This window comes from Barbus barbus (assembly GCF_936440315.1).
Source record: "Barbus barbus genome assembly, chromosome: 18".
NCBI lineage: Eukaryota > Metazoa > Chordata > Actinopteri > Cypriniformes > Cyprinidae > Barbus > Barbus barbus.
The window spans coordinates 11,861,944-11,883,817 of NC_136746.1; the positions used below are offsets into that span (position 1 = coordinate 11,861,944).

At 38.5% G+C, this 21,874-nt stretch overlaps 1 protein-coding gene across 8 annotated transcripts in view; it reads left to right on the plus strand.

Annotated features, from left to right (window-relative positions):
- LOC306884104 (fibroblast growth factor receptor 3) overlaps window positions 1-20,373 on the plus strand; it is a 48,077-nt gene extending 27,704 nt beyond the window's left edge. For 2 of the 8 annotated variants that reach the window (XM_079439788.1, XM_079439783.1), the window contains exons 6-18: window positions 4,697-4,820; window positions 4,918-5,108; window positions 6,922-7,066; window positions 9,308-9,483; window positions 10,614-10,759; window positions 10,841-10,962; window positions 11,449-11,559; window positions 11,655-11,845; window positions 12,012-12,134; window positions 13,467-13,537; window positions 16,036-16,173; window positions 17,027-17,132; window positions 17,227-20,373. In XM_079439788.1, coding sequence (XP_079295914.1) covers window positions 4,697-4,820; window positions 4,918-5,108; window positions 6,922-7,066; window positions 9,308-9,483; window positions 10,614-10,759; window positions 10,841-10,962; window positions 11,449-11,559; window positions 11,655-11,845; window positions 12,012-12,134; window positions 13,467-13,537; window positions 16,036-16,173; window positions 17,027-17,132; window positions 17,227-17,394 — 1,812 coding nt within the window. In that variant the 3' untranslated portion in view covers window positions 17,395-20,373. Of the gene's footprint in view, window positions 1-4,696; window positions 4,821-4,917; window positions 5,109-6,921; window positions 7,067-7,711; window positions 7,857-9,307; window positions 9,484-10,610; window positions 10,760-10,840; window positions 10,963-11,448; window positions 11,560-11,654; window positions 11,846-12,011; window positions 12,135-13,466; window positions 13,538-16,035; window positions 16,174-17,026; window positions 17,133-17,226 lie in introns of all 8 variants that reach the window. The other 6 variants (XM_079439787.1, XM_079439785.1, XM_079439784.1 and 3 more) reach the window with 3 other exon arrangements.
- The last annotated feature ends 1,501 nt before the right edge of the window (window positions 20,374-21,874 follow it).

The following is a 21,874-nucleotide window of genomic DNA, read 5'->3' on the forward strand; positions in this document are numbered from 1 at the left end:
ATTATTAACAATCAAGCACCTCCCTCTAAATGAAAGCTGCGGGAGAAGCCATCTCCATTTCTGTAATCTACCAATCACCCGATTTGCTAATCCCACCCAATTCTTTTCGGTGTATTGGGCTGTCCCAAAAAAAACACCAAGTACTTTAAATCCATCCTGAGCCCATTTACACTGTTGTGGCAAATGAGGTGGTCCTATATCCTCCCATTCTCCCAACAACAAGGATGCACATTTATCCCAATTAATACGAGAAGAAGTAGCTCTCTGAAACCTATCCAAACAAGATATAAGTTTAGTAACATCATCAGTGCTCCTAATCATCACAGTTACATCATCTGCGTATGCTGTAAGCTTCACCGGGGCTACTTCTGGAAAACCTGGGACACCAAACCCACACAGCTGTTTCCTCAGCATAGACAACAGAGGTTCAATAGAAATAGAATACAAAAGACCAGACAGAGGACATCCTTGTCTTATTCCTCTGGTCACAGGGAAAGGTCTAGTTAAAGACCCATTAATCCGTAACATACTGTAGATATCATTGTACAGAAGCTTGACAAGAGAAATAAAATAAGTACCAAAACCAAAAGCTTCCAGGGTCTTAAACAAATAATGATGGTCCACCCTATCGAAAGCTTTTTCCTGATCCAAAGATAGGAATCCAATGTCCAGTTTGTGTCTTTGTGCAACTGTAATCATGTCTCTGACGAGAAAAAGATTATCAAAAATTGAACGTTTAGGGACACAAAATGATTGATCTTCATGGATAACGTTTGTCATATATTTTTTAAGTCTATTAGTTATTGTTTTAGACAAAATTTTAAAATCAACACAGATCAGTGACACGGGTCGCCAATTTTTAAGGAACCCAAGATCTCCTTTTTTTGGAATCAATGTTACAACTGCCCTCCGACAGCTCAGTGGAAGTTTCCCTTGATTAAAACTTTCCAGAATGACCGCATACAAGTCCTCCCCAATCAAATTCCAGAAAACACGATAAAATTCCGCTGAGAGACCGTCTAATCCAGGCGATTTTCCAGGGCTCAACTCCTGGACGGCCAGAGAAAGTTCAGCAAAGGATATAGGATTCTCAAGGGTTTGTTGATCTTCCTCTGATAAATGTGGTAAATCACACAAAAGTTGTTCTGTTACAGCTTCATCGCATCTTTCAGCACAGTAGAGGTCCTCATAAAAGGAAAGAGCATGAGTACGGATTTCCTGCTGGTCAGTTGTCACACCACCCTGGGGTAAATTCAGCTTGTGAAAGTACTTCTGTTCTCTTGGTTTTTTTTCAAGACCAAAGAAAAATGCAGAGGGAGCATCCATTTCATTTAGCTGAGAATATCTGGTCCTTAAGAGGGCTGTTTTTCCTTGCTCCTCCAACAATGTCTTTAAAAGGAATTTATTCCTCTCAATAGAATCAGCAGAATCACCATGACTGCTTTGTCTCAGAATGTCCTCTTCTAGTGATTTCATTTTCTCTTTAAGAGTTCTGGTATTATGGGCAGTATATTGTTGGCAAAACAACTTAATATGCACTTTGCCCATATCCCACCACTGACATAATAAAGAAAAACTGCATCTCTCCTCTCTCCAAGATTGCCAAAAAAGGTTAAAAGAGTGAATAAAGGAGTGGTCCTGTAATAATCTATTGTTAAAATGCCAATGTGATTTGTGAATTTTAGAAGACAGGACAGAAACAGCTACAGAGATATAGTGGTGGTCAGATAGAAAAGATGGTACTATTAAACTATTATAAAACCTACCACTGTTACTCTTAGTAACATAAAATCGATCAAGTCTCGCTCCAGACAACGCATTGGAGTTAGTTTTTAACCAGGTGTACTGTTTAACTCCAGGGAAACTATCTCTCCACAAATCAACAAAGTCATGATAATCAATAACATTTTTTAAGATTTCTGCAGAACTTGGGTGAGGTTCATCATGATTCCTATCTAAATCAGGGTTTATAGTGCAGTTAAAATCACCTCCTACTACCACAATATTATCCTGTGGGCACTGTGACAAAGCATCAGACAACTTTTGAAAAAATATCTTACGCTCTTGTCCAACATTTGGAGCATATACATTAAAAAAAGAAAACCCCATTTGTCCAACCATAACATCTGCTCTTAAAATTCGACCAGGTATTACCTCAAACATAACCGGTTGATTACAGACACATGGAGAAAAAAGTATAGCAACACCAGCACTAAAATTAGTCCCGTGGCTCATTAAAATATTTCCTTTCCAATCACAATTCCACTGTGTCTGATTCTGTAAGTCAGAATGAGTTTCTTGAAGCAAAATAATGTCTGCCTTTTTAAATTTTAAATAATTAAACATAGCAAGTCTCTTTGTTGTGTCCCTACATCCATTGATGTTAAAAGATCCAATATTTATGAATGCCATAAACAGAATAATACTAGGGTATCCAAAAACCCAAAAAAATGGACTAACAATCATGATCCCATAGATATTTCATTAAGACGAGATCTTCTTTTTAACAGTGCTCATGTGTTTCTTGAGCCTGTAACGTTTAGGTTGATCAAGTTCCTCCAGGGTTGCCTTTTTCATAGCCAGGGTACATGAATCAATAAAAAGCTGTAAATCTGGGAAGTATTTTTCAAGTTTAGGTCTTCTCTGATTGAAGGTATCATCAAGAAATTCATTTATTTGGCGAACTGTGTAATAAGAATGCTTTAATTTATTATTGTGACAATTCTCTGCAGAACCTCCCTGAGATTCAGCTATATCAGAAGTGTCACTGTCAGAATCCATGGACTGAACTTCACTTCCTTCTATCAGCATACCAGTATCATCATCCTGTGCCTGGCTGAGATCAGATACTTGAGACTCTATCGGCTCCCCACCAGCCCTCACGATCTCAGCACTCTCTGTAGATCTGTCCAATCCACTGATCTGACCAGCATCTACATCAGCGCGCTCTGCTTCGTTATCATTTACACTTTCAGCGGTAATCACGGGAATATCTACCACATCCTCAGAGTGTTTATTCATTACAAGCTCATTTATACTCCCACCATCTTTAGACAGAGAAAGAGCTTCAATTTTCTGATCAGTCCCGTCACTATGATTTTTTCCGCCTTCATTGTTTAAAGAAACAGATGGCAATTGTTCCACAGAAGGATTAAGTTCAGTGATATTAGTACTAATGTTAACCTCATCATTCATTGAACACACCAATTTTGTATGACCGTACTTCCCACAAGTAAAGCACCTCAGTGACTCAGTACTGATATAGATGGTATATTCTTTACCCAGCAAAGTGGTTTTCGCTGAAGTATTCAAAGATTGAAACTCAGCGTTCAGAATCATGAAAGTCTGACGTCTAAACGACATCACATGCTTGAATTCCGGATTTTTTAATCCTAAAGGGATCATTTTAATTGGCGCTACTAATTTACCATAGCGTCCTAACAGCCGCTCGAGTGAATCATTGGTAATAAATGGAGGTACATTCGAAAGGATAACCTTTTTAGAAGGACTCGACAACGGTAAAACTGGAAGAAAAGTATCTCTAATAGATAAACCAAACTCAACCAAATGCTGAGCCAAAGAAACTTCTCTCAAAAAGACAACAACCGCTTTATTCATCCTTGATGCGGACACAATGTTACGAGCTCCAACCTCACTACCAATAGCAATTAGACAGTCCTCAACTGTGATGGATTCATCAGGTAAGCATTTGCACCCATGTTTATCAGTTAAAGGATCACGTCCGTCCGAGTCTGTCCCCATTTTTAACCACCCTTAGGTGATACAATCAGCGACAATTAAATCTACACTAAACAACAACAACAAAAACCAGAAAAGGAAAAAAGAATATCAACTCACTCACACACCGCAACTCGCTCAGACGCTCACACGCTCCTCAGACGCCCGCACATGCGCACAGAGAGAGAGAGAGAGAGAGAGAGAGAGAGACATTTATGCAATTAGAATGTGCTCTATGAATGAATGGATGGTTCTCTGTGTGCATATGCATGTATGCATATATGTGTGTATGTGTGTAGGAGGTGAAGGGTTTGCGTAAACAAAATGACTTTTTGACTTTTTTTTAACTTTGACTAATCAGCATACTTTCCATGTCTGGTGATGTTAAAGGTATTCCAAAATTAAACCCCAAAACAAATAAATAAGTGTGTTATTATTTTCACATCCTTGTGTTGTTCTCTGTATGTTTTTTTCCAGTGAAACACAAAAGTAGGCATGTCTATCTATCTATCTATCTATCTATCTATCTATCTATCTATCTATCTATCTATCTATCTATCTATCTATCTATCTATCTATCTATCTATCTGTCTGTCTGTCTGTCTGTCTGTCTGTCTGTCTGTCTGTCTGTCTGTCTTTTAAACAAACCAGTGTATAGGTTCAAACATTCAAAGATATTCTTGACAAACTTTTCACTTCTAGTTAAAAATTCCAGTATATGGATTTCAATTCTTTTAAATTATGTTTGCTTACATTCAAATTGTCCTGTTTGCAGCCTTAATTCAAATTCAATTCAGATTTATGACCGTGGATCACAGTCATAACATTATACAGACACAGAATTTAGCGCCTGCTTTTCTTCAGCTAACAGAAAAACCTGAGGAAGGATTCAAGTGTACCTCTTATGTAATACTTTATGAATAAAACTCTGTCTGTCTCTATCATCCTCTCTCTCTAGTTGAGGCATCAGCAGTGGAGTTTGGTCATGGAGAGTGCCGTTCCGTCTGACCGGGGAAACTACACATGTGTGGTGCAAAACAAATACGGGACAATCAAACACACTTACCAACTCGACGTGCTGGGTATGAACACACAACCCAACACACCACACATTCAACCTTTAAAGCACTTACCTTCATCGCTGACTGCCCTCTGTCTCTCCATCTCTCATCCAATCAGAGCGCTCTCCTCACCGGCCCATCCTACAGGCGGGACTCCCGGCCAATCAGACGGTGGTGGTGGGCAGTGATGTCGAGTTCCACTGTAAGGTGTACAGTGATGCTCAGCCACACATCCAGTGGCTCAAACACATCGAGGTGAATGGAAGCCAGTATGGGCCCAATGGCGCCCCCTACGTCCACATTCTTAAGGTACAGTATCAGAATAATACATTAAGGAACCACTTTTAAGGGGATAATTCAAACTTTGTTTTTTCCAAAAACTGTTAGTATGCCTTTTTATTAATATTACAGTAATTGTGAATTGTTATGATGACGATGAATTTAAACGTTTGGATTATAGTTCAATTTTCTCACAGAATACAATGATACAATTCTTGACTTTTTTTCTTTAAACTTTTATTATGAAAACATTTTTAGCTTTTGCTTGTTAGAATGGTCCATCATAGATGTTGAAGGCATTTTTTGAAATGTGTCCAAGAGCAGTTTAAATTAAACCACATATTACTGTAAATCTCATGTGAGCTTTGAGTGACTCTTAGAGCACCTCCCTCGACTCCTAATCCCACCCATGTTAGCATTTCACTATAGACTCTGCAACTGGAGAATTAGGGGTCTCTCGCTCTCTTTTTCCTCTCAGAGTTGTGAGAGAGGAGGCAGACATCTGTTTTAGGCTAAGCTAACCGTCGCGGTGGCGTCGCACAGGGAGACAGCCATTAGCTGTGCTGCCCCACTCACTCTTCAGAGGAGAAGGAGGGAGGGAACAAGGGAAGAGGCTCCCGAAAAAGCCATGGAAAAAATGAGTGCGGGAAGCGAGGGAAGGGCCGAGTCAGCAGGCAGAGGAGGGGAGTGCGTCGGCTGGCCAGACCGCCACGCTATTTTAGACTCCCACATAATTGAAACAGTATTTTACTGGGAGCCGCACACCGGCTTTTCCCTTCCCCGCAGTCTCATCTGCGCACCCTCTAAAGCCTTCCCCAGCCCTCCCAGACCGAGAGTACTGAGCGACAGATCATGTGTGGCGCAACGCCTGCGATCAAGGGAAAGAACGGAAACTGAGAATACAGCAAATGAAGCGTCTGAAAGAAACACAGAAGCAGATATATGTGGGGCTGAAGATGATATTTGAGCATGTATTTATAACATATAATGACATCAGAGCAATGGCCTAGCAGTTAGCGTGTTGAGCTGTGGCGCCAATGCAGGTGGAATCAGTTTAAATCCAGCTCGCAACATTTCCCAAGCTCATGTCTGTTAGTTTTTAAATAAAGAGCAAACTGCACATATAAATCTTCATGAGTTGCAGTTTGCACCCGCTGATAGTGTTGTGTATTTGCATGCACTGTCTGTGTTGGTTTAGTTACCTGATTATAAGGAATTATGCAAATCTGTTAACAGCGCAACATTTTGCTGCTTTCATTCGTTGACAATAGAGTAACATTAATTGCTCTACGTTTTGTGAATAAGCCACTATCTATAAGAAGCCTAATTAGAACGAAGATGTTTGACCTGAAAAGAATGACAATGAGTTCATTTAAATTTTAATGATGTACAGTGATAAACATCATTCAGAAACTAATTCTTGAGAAATTTTGGTTCAGTTTGCGCATTTGAATTGAGGTAGCAAACAGGAATTCTGATTGCTAAGTAGATTTAAAAAAAAAAATATTTATAAATAATTTAAAACTTTCAGTGTTTTTTTTTTTCATGTAAATATATTTAATACATTTTATTTTAAGTCTATTAAGTTGAAATTCCAGTACTGTTCAACTTCGTATACTAGTGCAGATAATGCCTGGTTAAACTGGATTTTGGGAGGTTACTAGGTTTTTGCACTAAAATACCAGAGTGGCGCAACTGTTTTGTGAATTTGCTCTTAAGTGTATCAGCATCTTTAAGAAGTGGTAGAACAAGCTGCGGGAGCATTTTAAATCATTAAGTGTTTGTTCATGTGTGAACGTGTTCGCCTCTGACTAAGTGTGTGTGTGTGTGTGTGTCTCTGCAGAGTTTTATCAGTAAGGTAAAAGAGGCCCACGATATGCTGACTCTGTATAATGTGTCAGAAAAAGATGCAGGCCAGTACTGGTGCAGAGCCCACAACTTTGTAGGCATGTCAGAGAATACGTTCTGGCTCATGGTGTCCCAGCCAGGTAAAAATCTCTCTCCAAACAGTTGATGTCAATCAAGACTTTGGTGGCGTAGAGTCAAACTCCCCTAAACTCTCTGTTTCTCCCTGCTCTTCTTGTCCTTTTTTCACACAATAAATAAGGTGACCTGATTCAAGGACTTGTTATGTAAGGCAAGTTTGTGTCTGCTTCATTTAAATGCTCGCTTCTTCTTCTTCCCCAATCAATGCAACAAGAGCATGTTTAATAGGAGCCGAGACTGTGCCACATGCACTTTCTTATTGATTTTCTCCTACACATAGCTCTCTTGAGTACTGGGACACACACTTATACATAAATAGGTATCAGTTTTATCTAGTGAGAGGTTAAATTAGGCTTAAAGCTGGTAATATTCTTCCCCGCTCTTTTTCTTTGCACCTCAAACAGATCTGGATGAAAACTAATGTGACTTGCTGCTGCTGATGGGGCGTTGAATTTTCCACCGGGGTTTGGGGTTTTACTTTGCTTCTAGGTCATCTCTTCATACGCAGGATTGTGGGTTTTCTGGGTTACTGGTGATGAGTTAACTCTCGTTCAGATCTTCCTCCCGGTGTCGGGTCTGCTCTTTTCCCAAGGGTTGTGGTTTACGCATCTGTCTTTCTCTCTCTCCATCTCTCCCTGCTTTTCCAGACTGCGGGAATAAATACTACGGATAAAGAGCTGGAGATTCTCTACCTGACCAATGTGTCTTTTGAGGATGCGGGGCAATACACTTGTCTGGCAGGGAACTCGATTGGCTATAACCATCACTCTGCCTGGCTTACAGTGTTACCAGGTATTCTAGTCTCACTTTCTGGGGTTTCTCTTCACTCCTTTTCTTCCCACGTCTCCCCACTTCCTATTTTCTCTGTTGTCCTTGAATGTTCATAGTTTTGCAGTTAAAAAATGTTTTTTAAATGTTTTCAATGATATTCTCAATGGACCTTAGCCAGGGCAGACGGCAGTCTCGTTTTTATTCACATCAAATTAAATATGCCACCCTGACTAAAGTCCTCTGAAAAACAAGCCGGTAGTTTGTAATTGTTTTCAGATTTAAACATGACATATGCAGAGAAAAAAAGACGGATGATGAGTTTTTCTCATAGACTGTTTCCACTCGATAACACACGCGCTCGTGATGGAAGTGCTTGTCGTGTTTACTGGAGTATTTACTGATGGCACACAGTCCCAGTATCTGGGAGGCCCGATACATTAATTCTTACATCCTCTGCACTCATCCTGTTATCCTGCTTTCCGTTCTGCTGCTGTAATTAAAATTGCTCGTCTCGTGTAGAGCCACTGAACTCTATCTGTGGGGCTCATCACACAAGTGCCAAATAAGCCTCCCGGAGAGAGGGGCATTATGGGATGTTTGTACCTGCATGGGGGCGCGATAGCATGTTAATTAGTTTGTAAGGTGGCTGTAGATTAACTGCAGGCTTTCTGCTTTATAACTTTGAACAAAACAATAACATGATCTCTAATCTAACCATTAGTGCGGCTTATTTCTAAAGTTACTCTCTTTTTAAATGAAAGTCTCTAGGCTGTAGTTAGTAGCCAAGTTGGGTTTCATGTTTTATTCAAGTTGATAAACCAAATTTTGTGGTTATATGTATTAGAAATAAACAGGGTCCAATAATCTTTTGCCACATAGGTGGATGAATTGAGAAAATTTACTGGTCAGAAATATTTCTAATCGCCCCTCAGCAGATTTTGTTCCTCTAATTGTATATTCCACATGTGTGTTGCTACAATTAGTTCTATTTAGTCCAATTTTGGCCAATTTTGCACTGAGGAAAAGTTTGAAAATGGTTTGTATGTCTATGAATCATTTGTGTTGCTTACATCAGTGAGGATCAGACATTATCATTATGTGATTATGCTACATATTATGTTGCAGTCCCCAGTAAAAATTCAATTATTTTCTCATCAAAGCAAAGCTCAGCAAATTTGACTTGCATTTGGCACTTGTTAAATGCTTGGACCCTGACAATTTTAAAATATTTTAATCGATCGTGGTGTCCGAAATTCACATATTTCTGAGTAGGTACTTTTTTTAAATAAGTTTTTAATTCACAGCTGTTTAGAAAGTATGTTCTAAATGCTATAAGTCTGTTGTATGAATATAATTCATATATACTACCATTCACAACAGTCATTGTTTCATCTATAGTGCAACACATTGGTACATTTGTCTCATAATGTCATCACTGCATGTCTAATCTGTGCTCTTGTGCTCTGTGTCAGCTGTAGAGATGGAGAGAGAGGATGACTATGCGGACATCCTCATCTACGTGACGGGCTGCGTGCTCTTCATCCTCACCATGCTCATCATTATCATCTGCCGTATGCGGATGAACACGCAGAAGACTCTCCCCACACCGCCCGTTCAAAAACTGTCCAAATTCCCCCTCAAGAGACAGGTAACAGAAAGTAGATACAAGATTTGATCAGCCTATTTCCTATCTTTCTCTCTTTAACGTAAAGCTGTTGTTGTATGTCTTTGGGCTATTGGTGTCTATGAAGACATACTGTGTGGATGTCATAGATGTGATGTGGCAGAGGGACATTCATGCTCTCCTGGAGACTGCCCGTGTTTATATCATGTTTCTCTCCTGGTGAAACTCGCTCTCTCTCAGTTGTTTTAAACATTTTAAATCGCAGCAGCTGCAGCTGACACACACTGTCTCTCTAATCTCTGTCGCTCTCTCAATCTCTTCTTCTTTTTCCCTCAAGTTATTTCCAGCAATCAAAGCCTGACAATGTCACACTGGAATCAACGCAAGCTACATAATCATGTTGCAGTGTTTTTTTTTTTTCTTTCATTCAAATATTGTGTGTGTGTAGGTGTGTATTTTGAGCTAGTTCTGATTTTAGAAAATATTGAGATATCATTGTCAGACAGTTTGATCTTCCTACTGCTGACATACTTTCTCAGTGTCTCACGAAAGTCTACACAGATTTGCATTTCCTAAAGGAAATAGCAGTGCTTGCAAGGAACTAAAATAATAGAGCTCAAGTTAAGGCAAACATGCCGTTGTCATGACACTCAGCATAAAGTATATATTGTCTGTTGATTCTTGTGCAAAGATACTTATGGATAGCTAAGAAGATGCAAATCAATGCTTGAGAGAAACCACGGATTGGGATGAAAATATTACATTATGATGATGCCGTTGATGTTAGTTGGAAGAAAGAAAAAAGAGAGCTAGTTTGGGTGGTGGCCCCCAAGCACCTTTTTGGATACAGGACAACAGCAAAACTCCAGATCATAGCTATGTGTGCATGGCAGCAGTGAAATGTTGCTTCACACAGTCTTCTGTGGTCCACTACGTGGCAATCTGACAGCTACAAACCTCTCTCTCTCTCAGAAGCACAACTCTGAGGAACAGACACCATGTTTTTGTCTGCAATACATAACACTTCAGAGAAGATGATCTTTTTAAAATAGACATCTTGAGCCTTGCTCTCTCTCTCTGCCTCGCTCTTATTCTCACTGTCTTATTCTCTTTCAGGGACAATAACATGCTGTTTTTATTCTTTACCCAAGCAGGTGTCCTTGGAATCTAACTCTTCCATGAATTCAAACACCCCGTTGGTCCGGATCGCCCGCCTGTCATCCAGCGATGGGCCCATGCTGGCCAACGTTTCTGAACTTGAACTGCCCTCTGACCCCAAGTGGGAGTTTCCACGTACTAAGTGAGTTACAAGCTGAAGTGAACATCAAATGAGCATAATAATGTGAGTTGTGTCCCTTGCTGATTGATGATTCTGTTGCAGACTAACACTGGGAAAACCGTTGGGAGAGGGTTGCTTTGGACAGGTAGTGATGGCTGAAGCCATTGGGATTGACAAAGAGAAACCCAACAAACCTCTCACTGTTGCTGTCAAGATGCTCAAAGGTGAGTGTGTGTCCAGATAATATAAATTATATTAGTTTTTTACTGAATGTCAAAAAACATAAAAGAAGCATCAGTCCCAGTGCACAAAAAATCTCATAAATACAGTGAGTGTGCTTACATAATAGTGTGCTTAAATAATAAATACTAATATACTAATATCATATCCTACCGTTCAAAATGTTGGGGTCAGTAACATTTTTCTGAAAAAGATTTCTGTTTCACATAAATGCTGTTCTTTTGAACTTTCTATTCATCAAATAATCTGAAAAAAAAAGAAAAAAAATCCACAAAAATATTAAGCAGCACAACTGTTTTCAACATGGATAATAATGTTACTGGAGCACCAGATCAGCATTTTAGAATGATTTCTGAAGGATCATGTGGCACTACAGACTGGAGTAATCACAGGAATAAATTACATTCGAAAGTATATTACAACAGAAAGCAGTTCTTATAAATTGTAATCATGTTTTACTGTTTTCATAGATGACGGCACAGATAAGGACCTCTCGGACCTTGTGTCTGAAATGGAGATGATGAAGATGATTGGTAAACACAAGAACATCATCAACTTGCTGGGAGCGTGCACACAAGATGGTCAGTATACAGAATCCAGGCTTTTATCCCAGTATGTTTAGCTTTTGTTAGTTTAGATTTTTCTGACTGAATAGTTTCTGACTGTGTTCACGCAGGTCCTCTGTATGTGCTGGTGGAATATGCCTCTAAAGGAAATCTTAGGGAATACTTGCGGGCAAGAAGGCCGCCTGGGATGGACTACTCGTTTGACACTTGTAAAATCCCAAATGAAACTCTAACATTTAAAGATCTGGTGTCCTGCGCCTATCAGGTCGCCAGGGGTATGGAGTACCTGGCCTCAAAGAAGGTAACACATCTACTTATCTCAGTTTGTAAACTTTTTAAAATTTAATATGCTTGAATTGTTTATAAAGTTTATAAATGCTGTCTACGGATGCCAGTTATTATTTTCCAGATGTGTATTTATCAGACTTGAGCATAAAAGATGGCCCTCTTTCTGTTTGTGTTGCCAGTGTATCCATAGGGATCTTGCGGCCCGGAATGTTCTGGTAACCGAGGACAGCGTGATGAAGATTGCAGACTTCGGCCTGGCTAGAGATGTGCACAACATTGACTACTACAAGAAGACCACCAACGTAAGTTGACACTATTATCAATCTCAGAATGCTTGAAGGATAGAGCTCCTGGGTGGCATTGGATTGAAACACAGCGGATGTGGTTATGCAATCTAATTCAAATGTCAAGCCTGTAGGTGTTGAATTTTGTATGTGCTTAGTTTAGGAACTTTAGAAGGTGCGTTTATAAATTAATTAACTGTTGATTGAGGTCTGGAGTTAGTAATAAGAACGTGTGGGTATTAGAGAGGATTGGGCAGTATTGAACACATCACAGTTTACCTGGCCTGCAGTACATTGTGAAATGCAGTATAGCTAAAACTAGGGGTGCTGCTACAGTAACTTCACTACATTTTCAGTAATATGACAGTAGCTTAGCTGTGGAAAAACACTTGTTTCCCAGCACGTAGCACTGTAACATTTTAAAAAGTTCATTCATTGTGATGAACTGGTTAAAAAAGATTCACAGAGTCATTTGAATCAGCACTTTTTGTGTAGGTAGAACTCATTCTAAACTCATTCCTGTGTCTTTTTTTGTAGCAGAATATAAATTTGGGATTGAAAATAGCGACATGGCTATTTTCAGTCATGCAATCTGATAATTATAAGCAGTGCTGGCAAATTGTAGTCCATTACTGATTACAAAAAATGTAGTTAGTAATGTAATCTGTTAGATTACTTCAGTTTAGGTAATGTATTCTGTCTATGGTTTGATTACTTTTCGATTTTTTTGTTTTATGTTTCGATTTACTTTTATATTTTTGTCCAGACATTTGTCCAAATCAGTAATTAGTAAAAGTCATTGGATATGATGGAGATATAGTGTTTCACAGCTGTATATAACAGCAGTGTTAGTAATTTGCATAATTATTATTGCATGATCAATTACTTCCCAGCACTGATTATAGGTTATAATTTAAATTAAATTGTTTATATACCTTCAGCGTAGTTACTTTTTTGTTAATAGCATGTAGTGTGCTTTCTCCTTTTTAAATGGTTGGTTTTACTGTAGGTGGACTACCTTAAATATGCTTATAATAGTTTGTAGCAAGATCATCTTAGCTTCCCTAATACTGGTACAATAAATGGCTTTGTTAAATGGAACTGTTAGGTGTTGTGACGGCAGGTTTTAGATGTGGGGTGTGGCTGGTGAAGTATTTGGATATTGGATGGGACAGTTGGAGATTAGATAGCATTGGAGAGTGGAACGATGTTGACGCAGACTGCTGAAGTGTATTTGTATTAGACAGTACAGTAGGAGATTAAACTCCAGGCCTGTTGATATTCGTTGGGTGTCTGTATTTCTTGCTAGGTCAGCACCACTGTTGTTCTGACTGATCTGTGTCTTTTCAGGGTCGTCTGCCCGTCAAATGGATGGCACCAGAAGCACTATTTGACCGCGTTTACACGCACCAGAGTGATGTGTGAGTTTACATTGCCGTGCATACCTCTTCTTTTTCCCTCCATCACTTCATGCCATCTGTTCATAAAGTTCATCAAGCGGTAAAAGAATGCAAGTGAACACCATAACCCTGCAACGATAGCATCAAAGCTATCCAAGAGAGCGTGCCAGTGTTTTCTGCACTGGAATTCACCGGCGATGCTCAGAGGTGTGAAAAAAACATGCAGTGCCCTCCAAAAGTATTGGAACAGTAAAGACAAAATTGCTCTGTTGGCTGTGGAGTCAAGACATTTACAAATATGATTAAAAGATGAATATGAGACAAAACTACAGAATGTCACATTTTATTATTGGGTGATTCAACACATAGATGTTTTACCAACTAAGAAGTTTAGCATTAATTAATTGCATTAATTCTTCAGATATTAAAAGCAGGGAATGTGTCGTATCAGTTATATCCATTACTTCTGTATTCTGAATCTTGCATTCGATGATGACACACACAAACCAGGATGAAGACGAGGGAGCTGACTTTGAGAGAAAAGCAAGCAATTTGGATGCTAAAAGAAAAGAGGAAGTCAGTTAGAGCTCTAGCAAAAACAAAGGGCATGGAGAAATCAAGAGTTTGGAAATCACCAGCGACACCAGCAACCAACAACGACCTGATCGGCTGAGAAAACAACAGTAGTTGATGACAGACAAATCATAAAAGCTGTGAAATGAACCCTAAAAGACGTGTCTGTAAAATCACCAACAACTTCCAGAAAGCTGGGGTGATGCTCAGACAATCTACTGTCCTCAGGAGACTTTGACACAGAATTACAGATGCTACACAGCAAGCTGCAAACCTCTGACCAGCACCAAAAATAGAAAGGCAAGATTAGAGTTTGCAAAAAAGCACAAAGGTGAGCCAGAAGAGTTTTGGAACTGTGTTTATGGACCGATGAGACAAAGATGAACCTTTATCTAAGTGATGGGAAAGCAAAAATGACTCCACAGCCAACAGAGCAATTTTGTCTTTACTGTCCCAATACTTATGGAGGGCACTGTATTTGACCTACGTTATAAGGGCTGAGAACTGTTAAATAAAACAAAAGACAACGCATCTTTCTGTTCTTTGCAGACTGCACTTAACAATAAACATACAGCATTACTAGTGTAGTCTAATTCACAAAAAAAAAATTTATGGATCGGCATAAATATGTTACAATTTAAAATAACTGTTTTCAATTTAAATATAAAATGTAATTTATTCCTGTGATGCAAAGCTGAATTTTCAGCATAATTAGTTCAGTCTTCCGTGTCACATGATCCTTCAGAAGTCATCATAATATGTTCTTTTAGTGCTAAAGAAACGTTTCTTACTATTATCAATGTTATCATTATTGTCTTATTATCAATGAAAACAGTTGTGCTGCTTAACATTTTTGTGATATTTTTTCAACTTTCTTTGATGAATGGAAAGTTCAGAAGAACAGCATTTATTTATAATAGAAATCTTCTGTAACATTATTGACGTCTTTGCTGTCACTTTTAATCAATTGAATGCATCCTTAAATACATTAATAAATGTGTTCAATTATCAAAATAAATTAAAAAACCTTACTGACCCTAAGCTTTTGAACGGTAGTGTGTGAGTCTGTGTTTGCACAGCACGTTTTGATCAGTATGTTAGTATACTACACACTGACTCTCAGCAGACCGAACACCCATTCATCACACTCAGACTGAGACCCGGAGCTGCACTTTCCAATATGTCTGAATACTCTTTAATCACAGTTGGCCTGAGACAGCAGTAATAGAATAATATCATTTGCCTCTGCCTATAGGCTGTACTTATGCTATGATATATGAGCAGTGAGCCCTTCATTCACTTGATCTGCTCTGTATGTGTGTGAGTTTGTGTGTGCACCACGCTGATGGGCGTAAATGAGATTTGACTCCAACATAAAGCTAATGAACGGATAGTGATATAATGACGAGCCAATTATTCAGCCCCCATAAGGCTTTAACTGACTGTGTGTGTGTGTGTGTGTGTGTGTGTGTGTGTGTGTTTGGCTCATTAGCTGGCTCATAGCTCCTGTTGTCTCTTAGCGTGGCTAATTTGATTAGCACTGCTCAGTGGTGGCGTTGGAGGAATGGGGCCAAAACAAAAGAGCCCTGAGTTAACAGAGCAGCTTGTGATAACACTCACCCACATACACATATGTGCGCACACACACTCGCTTGTTTAATAGACTCACGTATCATATCACCAACATACATTATAATCCTCAGTGAGAACCAACAAAACTCCTCTCTCACATCTGCCAAGTATCTACACCCCAGAGAGAGACAGGCAGACAGACAGATAGTGAGAGTATTGTGACTACTATTTCAAGCACAACCAGCATATATAGGCCTAACAAGTGTTTAGACACTTAATTTATCATTGAATTGAACTTATGTTTTGTACTGTACTGTAAATGTGTGATTTTTGCCCCTAATTTGCTCTGAACTGTGACCTCTCTTGCATCTCAGGTGGTCTTATGGAGTGTTGTTGTGGGAGATTTTCACACTGGGCGGCTCACCGTACCCAGGTATCCCAGTGGAGGAGCTCTTTAAACTGCTGAAGGAGGGTCATCGGATGGACAAGCCTGCAAACTGCACTCATGAACTGTACGCTTTTCATCTAGAAAACTCTTAAAACCTTCTTATACTTCTCTTAAAATAAAGCTGTAAAGTAGGGCTGAACAATTAATATTATATGGTTTAGTGCAATTATTAAATCACAAAAGCTACAATTTAATTAAATATAAAAAGAAATAAATAAATAAAACTCCATGGTTTAATGTTTCAAAATGTAGAAATTAAGGTAGCCAAAAACATTTAGTATTGTGTGTTGTGTATATAGTATAGTATAGTATAGTATATAATATTGTGTGTGTGTGTGTGTGTGTGGGTCTGTGTGTATGAGAGAGACAGAGAGAGAGAGAGAGAGAGAGAGAGAGAGAGAAAGCTCTACTTAAACTGTTCAGATCCTCAAACTCAAAATTATGTTTATATGGCAGCTAATCTGTGTAATTTGAGTAAGCAATAGACAAACCCACAATCCAACAAGTAACAGCCATTGTGCAAATGCCTAAGCTAGTTTATTTAGCAGGGCATTAGATAGTTATTCAGTTGTATTGTTTATCGTTTACTTTCAGACTATTCTTGCATTATTAAGATATTAACAATAGTCGTTTATAGGAATTAAACATAAAATATTACAAGATAAATGCTTAACTACATTTACCTCTTATGGTAGTATCATTTAGAGGTGTTTTTTTATGCATGTGCTCTCGGAAAAGTCAGTTTACGAGTTATTAAAAGTAATTACAAAACTGCTTTTTACAAGTCGGAATCTTTACATTTGATGAATTACAGTAATTCCGACATGACGTGGATGCACCTATCGCCCATCAATATAAAATTTTTATTTCTGGCACATATTAAATACATGTATTGTTTTGTGTTGTGATTTGTGCAGGTACATGATTATGCGGGAGTGTTGGCACGCTGTTCCTTCACAAAGACCCACGTTCAGACAGCTGGTGGAGGATCACGACAGGGTTCTTTCCATGACCTCCACTGACGTAAGAGCTCTAGTGCAGAAAACCAAACACCTTAACTCTTATTAACCTGAACTTTCCAATTCTGATGTGTGTTTGTGTGCGTTTAATCCATCAGGAATATCTGGACCTGTCGGTGCCGTTTGAACAGTATTCCCCTACCTGTCCAGACTCCAACAGCACCTGTTCCTCCGGCGACGACTCTGTGTTTGCTCACGACCCTTTACCTGACGAGCCCTGCCTCCCTAAACATCACCTTCACAGCAATGGGGTCATACGAACATAAGGACCCAGGACAGAACTGGTGGTTTGTGGGGACCTTCTGGTTCGCTGCACTGGACCAGCATGTGGTGGCAGTGCAGACGGGGCTCCTGGTACAGTGTGGATCTCATGAAATGCTCAACGAGAAGCTTCAGACTTCCAACTGTTCACAGGTCTGAAGGACGGATTACCCCCCTCTCCTTCAGCTCCTTTTCTTCCAAATCATTATTCAGCTTTTTGTCTACGAAAAGAGAATTCCTATTTTTATATTCGGCCAGTTTCGTTCTTCCTTTGCGCGACGCTGTCAGAAGGGTCAAACCATTCCGTGCCTACCAAAAAAAACAGACAAATTGCTGGACAGGAAACAAAAAGAACGGATCGATTCTGAAGCGACAGACAGAGTCGTCCTGTCACACATGGACAGGAAGTGTTTTTACAGCAATATCTGACTGGAGTGAGAATCAAACCCATGGCCAGTCTCTCCTCTCCACTCCTCGCAAAGAACATTTTTCATCCTTTTTTTAATAAGAAAAGAGAGAAAGGTCTCCTAGATGTGAGATTTAATTAGAAGATATATAACTGTGTGCTTTGTACGTATCTTAAAGTTTTTATTGTAAATATATAGATATAAATATGTATCATATTGCAGTCGGTAGCAGTGTACTTAAAAAAAAAAGAAAAAAAAGAATGACATTTTAAGAGCAAGTGAGCATACACTGTTGAGATCATGTAAACATTTAATCGTAAAAAAGCAAGACAAAAGTTTTATTTTAATTAACATGTATATTTGTAAAGATATTTATAGACATAAGGTTTTTAAGGGGGTCTAAAATTATAGTTGGGTTTTGGTACTGTAAACAAAGGGTTTTTCTTTTCGATTTTGTAAGTTATTTACCACAGAAGTGCAAGGCTTCAACCGGTGGGTTGTATTTTAGTTTTGCTTGTTTTCTTCCATTTCTTAGTTTACAGTGACAAGAATGTATGAGAAGCTAATTGGCGATATCAGCAGAGCAAAATGACAAAATTATGAATTCTAAACACAAAACAAGTACGCCAGAAGTTGCTTTGCCCGTATCTCAGTATTGAATTTAATGATAAAAGGACCACAAGTGCTTTTGATCTTCATGAGGAAACTGCACCGGTGTGTATTTTTAACTCTAGTCAGACTCACACTTAAAGTACTTTTCATCATTTTTGTATATTAAAAAAAAAAAAAACTCCATATTTGGGCTTCCATGCATGAGATCCGTTCACTACAGTATTTCAAAAAACAGTGTTGGTTTTCTCTGATTATGAGTGCCGTGGTCTTTTCATCCAGCTCTATGATATGAAGGAGTGCTATGTGGGTTAAACCTACCATAGCATAGATATATGGTGAAACCATATTATGAGTTTGTCGCTCTTATTTGCTCTTTTGCTAATGAATATGTATAATAACATTTTGAGGTAATCCTCCGGGTCGGTGTGTTTGCAAAGTGCCAAAATCTTTCTCTCTGCTCTGAGTTTTATGTTAATGAGTACAGAACCGTTATTGCTTTTCAACTCTAGCGTGCGTGCTTGTCAGATGAGTGTCTCTGGCCCTGCGAATCTAAGCGAAGCATTATGGGATAGCTTGGTCGTGTCTCAGGGTGTCCTCAGACAATTGCATTCAAGCAGAAAGCCGGCAATAATATATAATGGGGAAAAAAAGAGGATGATTCGCTTGCTGCTAAACTACGAAAACTGTACATTTGATTGGAGGTGACTGTACAGGTGCCGAGCGAAGCAGTCGCTCCCTCCTCCTGCAAACCATTGAATTTTTGTACTTGTCAAGTGCCTGGGAGGGAGATGAGTGGCTGAATATTGCGACGTACGGTTTGAATGTACGGCCACATCAAGAAAAGATATGAGCAGGGTGTTTCTTCAAATGAGAAATGAGTAAATATGTGTAAGGCACTTCGTTACCTTAATTCTCAGATTGGGTTCTTAAAGATACGGATGGCGTTGCTCTCTAGCTGGACATCATGTGCTGTTGGATACAGTGTTTTGAGTGTTTGTCCATTACGTGTGGAGTTATTCGTTTACTGATTGGTGGTATGGGATGGCAGGGCAAGCGATCGCTCTCAGCTTGTTCTTGTTTTTTTGTTGTTGTTTTTTTGGTACAACCTGTAACCTCTGGCTCACCTCCGCATCCTCCGCTCTACTACTGACAGCCCTTTTCCATTGTTTCAAACATATCAAACAACGTTGCTGGTTCTTCTCCCTCCTTGTCACAAACCCACATTATTTATTTCCTTGTATTTATGTTTTGATTTTGTTTTTCTTCATCCGCTTGCTTCCATGACCTTCTCTTATTCAAAAGGACAGCATTCCTTCATGCTTGTGTGATTTGGGATGGAGGTAGAGCCAAGATGCGTTTAGAGGTTGAAGAAAGTTTTCTTAAATGTTTACAATGAACATCCAGACAGTTTCAAAGGACAATGTGTTTCCCAGCACTTTTGAAGTGGTTGGATGTTGAGCAATACTGGTCTGATGTCGACACTCTTTCATTTTACACATTTGTTCTTTTCCTCTTAAGCTCTATTTGATAGTGCCATTCAGCTCTTATTAGAATTAAGATATTAAATTAAGTTATAGATTTAAATTTGCAAATGATTCTTATATGTCGAGTAGATTTTATATAGGTGTGTTTTTGTTTTGTTTTAATAGGGATGAAAGCTTCTTTACAGTATTGTCTTACAGAAGAATTGCATTGCATTCCAGGTAGATTTCTTTCTTTACGCGGTGAGGTAACACATTTGCAGAATTAAAGGCATTCAGCATCTGCATCCCTCTCTGTTTAACAAAAGAATGGAATAGTTGACTAACAGCGTTTTGAGTTATTTTTCCATATCTCTGTATCTGTGGAACATTCCGTTCTGTTTCAGTTGTGCCCCTTCCGAGCTGTTAAACCTCTTTACACACTATCAGTCTGTGCCTGACGGAATTATGCTGTCAATCAAAACATTTTCAATAAACACAACAAAATCAGTGCTCGCTTGTCACATTCTTTTTAAATCAATACTGGACACACTCAGTATTTCAGGTTTATTTAGGCAATAATTATCAAGAGTGGGAGAGAATTTGATAATGCAATGAAAGAAAGTACATTTTGAAACTCCAGAATTATCAGTGATAACTACAGAAGAATACTTATGTGCCGAAATTTCGGTAGGCAAAAATATTTGAATGAAAAAAAAAGTGGGCCAAAATGGGTTTTGAAATGGCTGAAATCATTCACTGAAACACTGACATTTAAATAGCTCTTCATAATAATAAACTTAATTAAATTAAGGAACACATCATTAGTTTAGTACAAGAACAAAATAAGTTTATTAAACAAATGCCCTTTCCTAGCTCCTATGTCATACTAACTAGCATGTATGCTAAAGACAATTTTATTTATTACACTTGGGAAAAAAAGGTACAAAAGTCACTGTGGCAGTACCCTTTTAAAAAATACTAATATATACCATTTAGATACTAATTTGTACACTTTAGGTACAAATCTGTACTTTTAAGGTACTAAAATGCATCTTTTATGGGTAAGTAAGGTATACTTTTGAAACGGTACTGTACCAGTGACAGCTTTTTTACCTTTTTTTCTGACAGTGTATTATATACAACATAAAGAATGATCAGGTAATTGTGTCTTATCTTATTACTGGCATACTGTAAGTATACAGTTTTACCTCTTTGAGTGTAGCTACATCATGGCAGTCAAACCAAGCAACTGCTTATCAACCAATATCAACCAACTGCTTGATATTGCAAACTGGTGTGTCTTACTATTTTATTTTAATGTATTATCTTAATTGTGAACATACTGGTTTGTAGTGCAAACAGTTTTACCGTTGTTATTCTTCTCGTTATTTCCCTACCATGGCTAATCTACCGGAAGTCTAGCACATTCAGCGAAAACGGCTTGCTTCCATGAAAAATAAGGTGGATACATTTTGTGCACACATCATGGACAATTTACAACAAATAAACATGTCATCAGTGTTGAAGCACTTCACCGTGAACAAAATTATGCTAGATTAGCACTATGCAAAATTTGTTTGGTTGAAATATCGAGAGGTGACTTGTTGGCAAAGAACTTTTTTTACAACTGAAACACAAAACATCCTGAACAGCAAGAGTTCAGTTACCCAATTACCCAAACTGAATTACCAAAACTTTACTTTCACTTTTTAGTTTTCAGTCGAATGAAAACTTTTTTTTTTTAACTATAGATTATGTGCAGCTATTTAGTCATTGATGCAAAATGAACCCTGACAGCGTGATCAGGATGACCTTATGGGTTACCTCAAAGAAAAAAAAAAAGTCTATTACAATGTAATACAACAACAATTTAATATAATAAATCATTAATTTACTAGTTAGCATTTTGTGTGCATCTTACTAGTTTCCTTACTCTTCTGAGACATTTTCATTTCCTTGCTATATATATAAAGAGAGAGATAAAATACTGAAGTCTTCCAAGG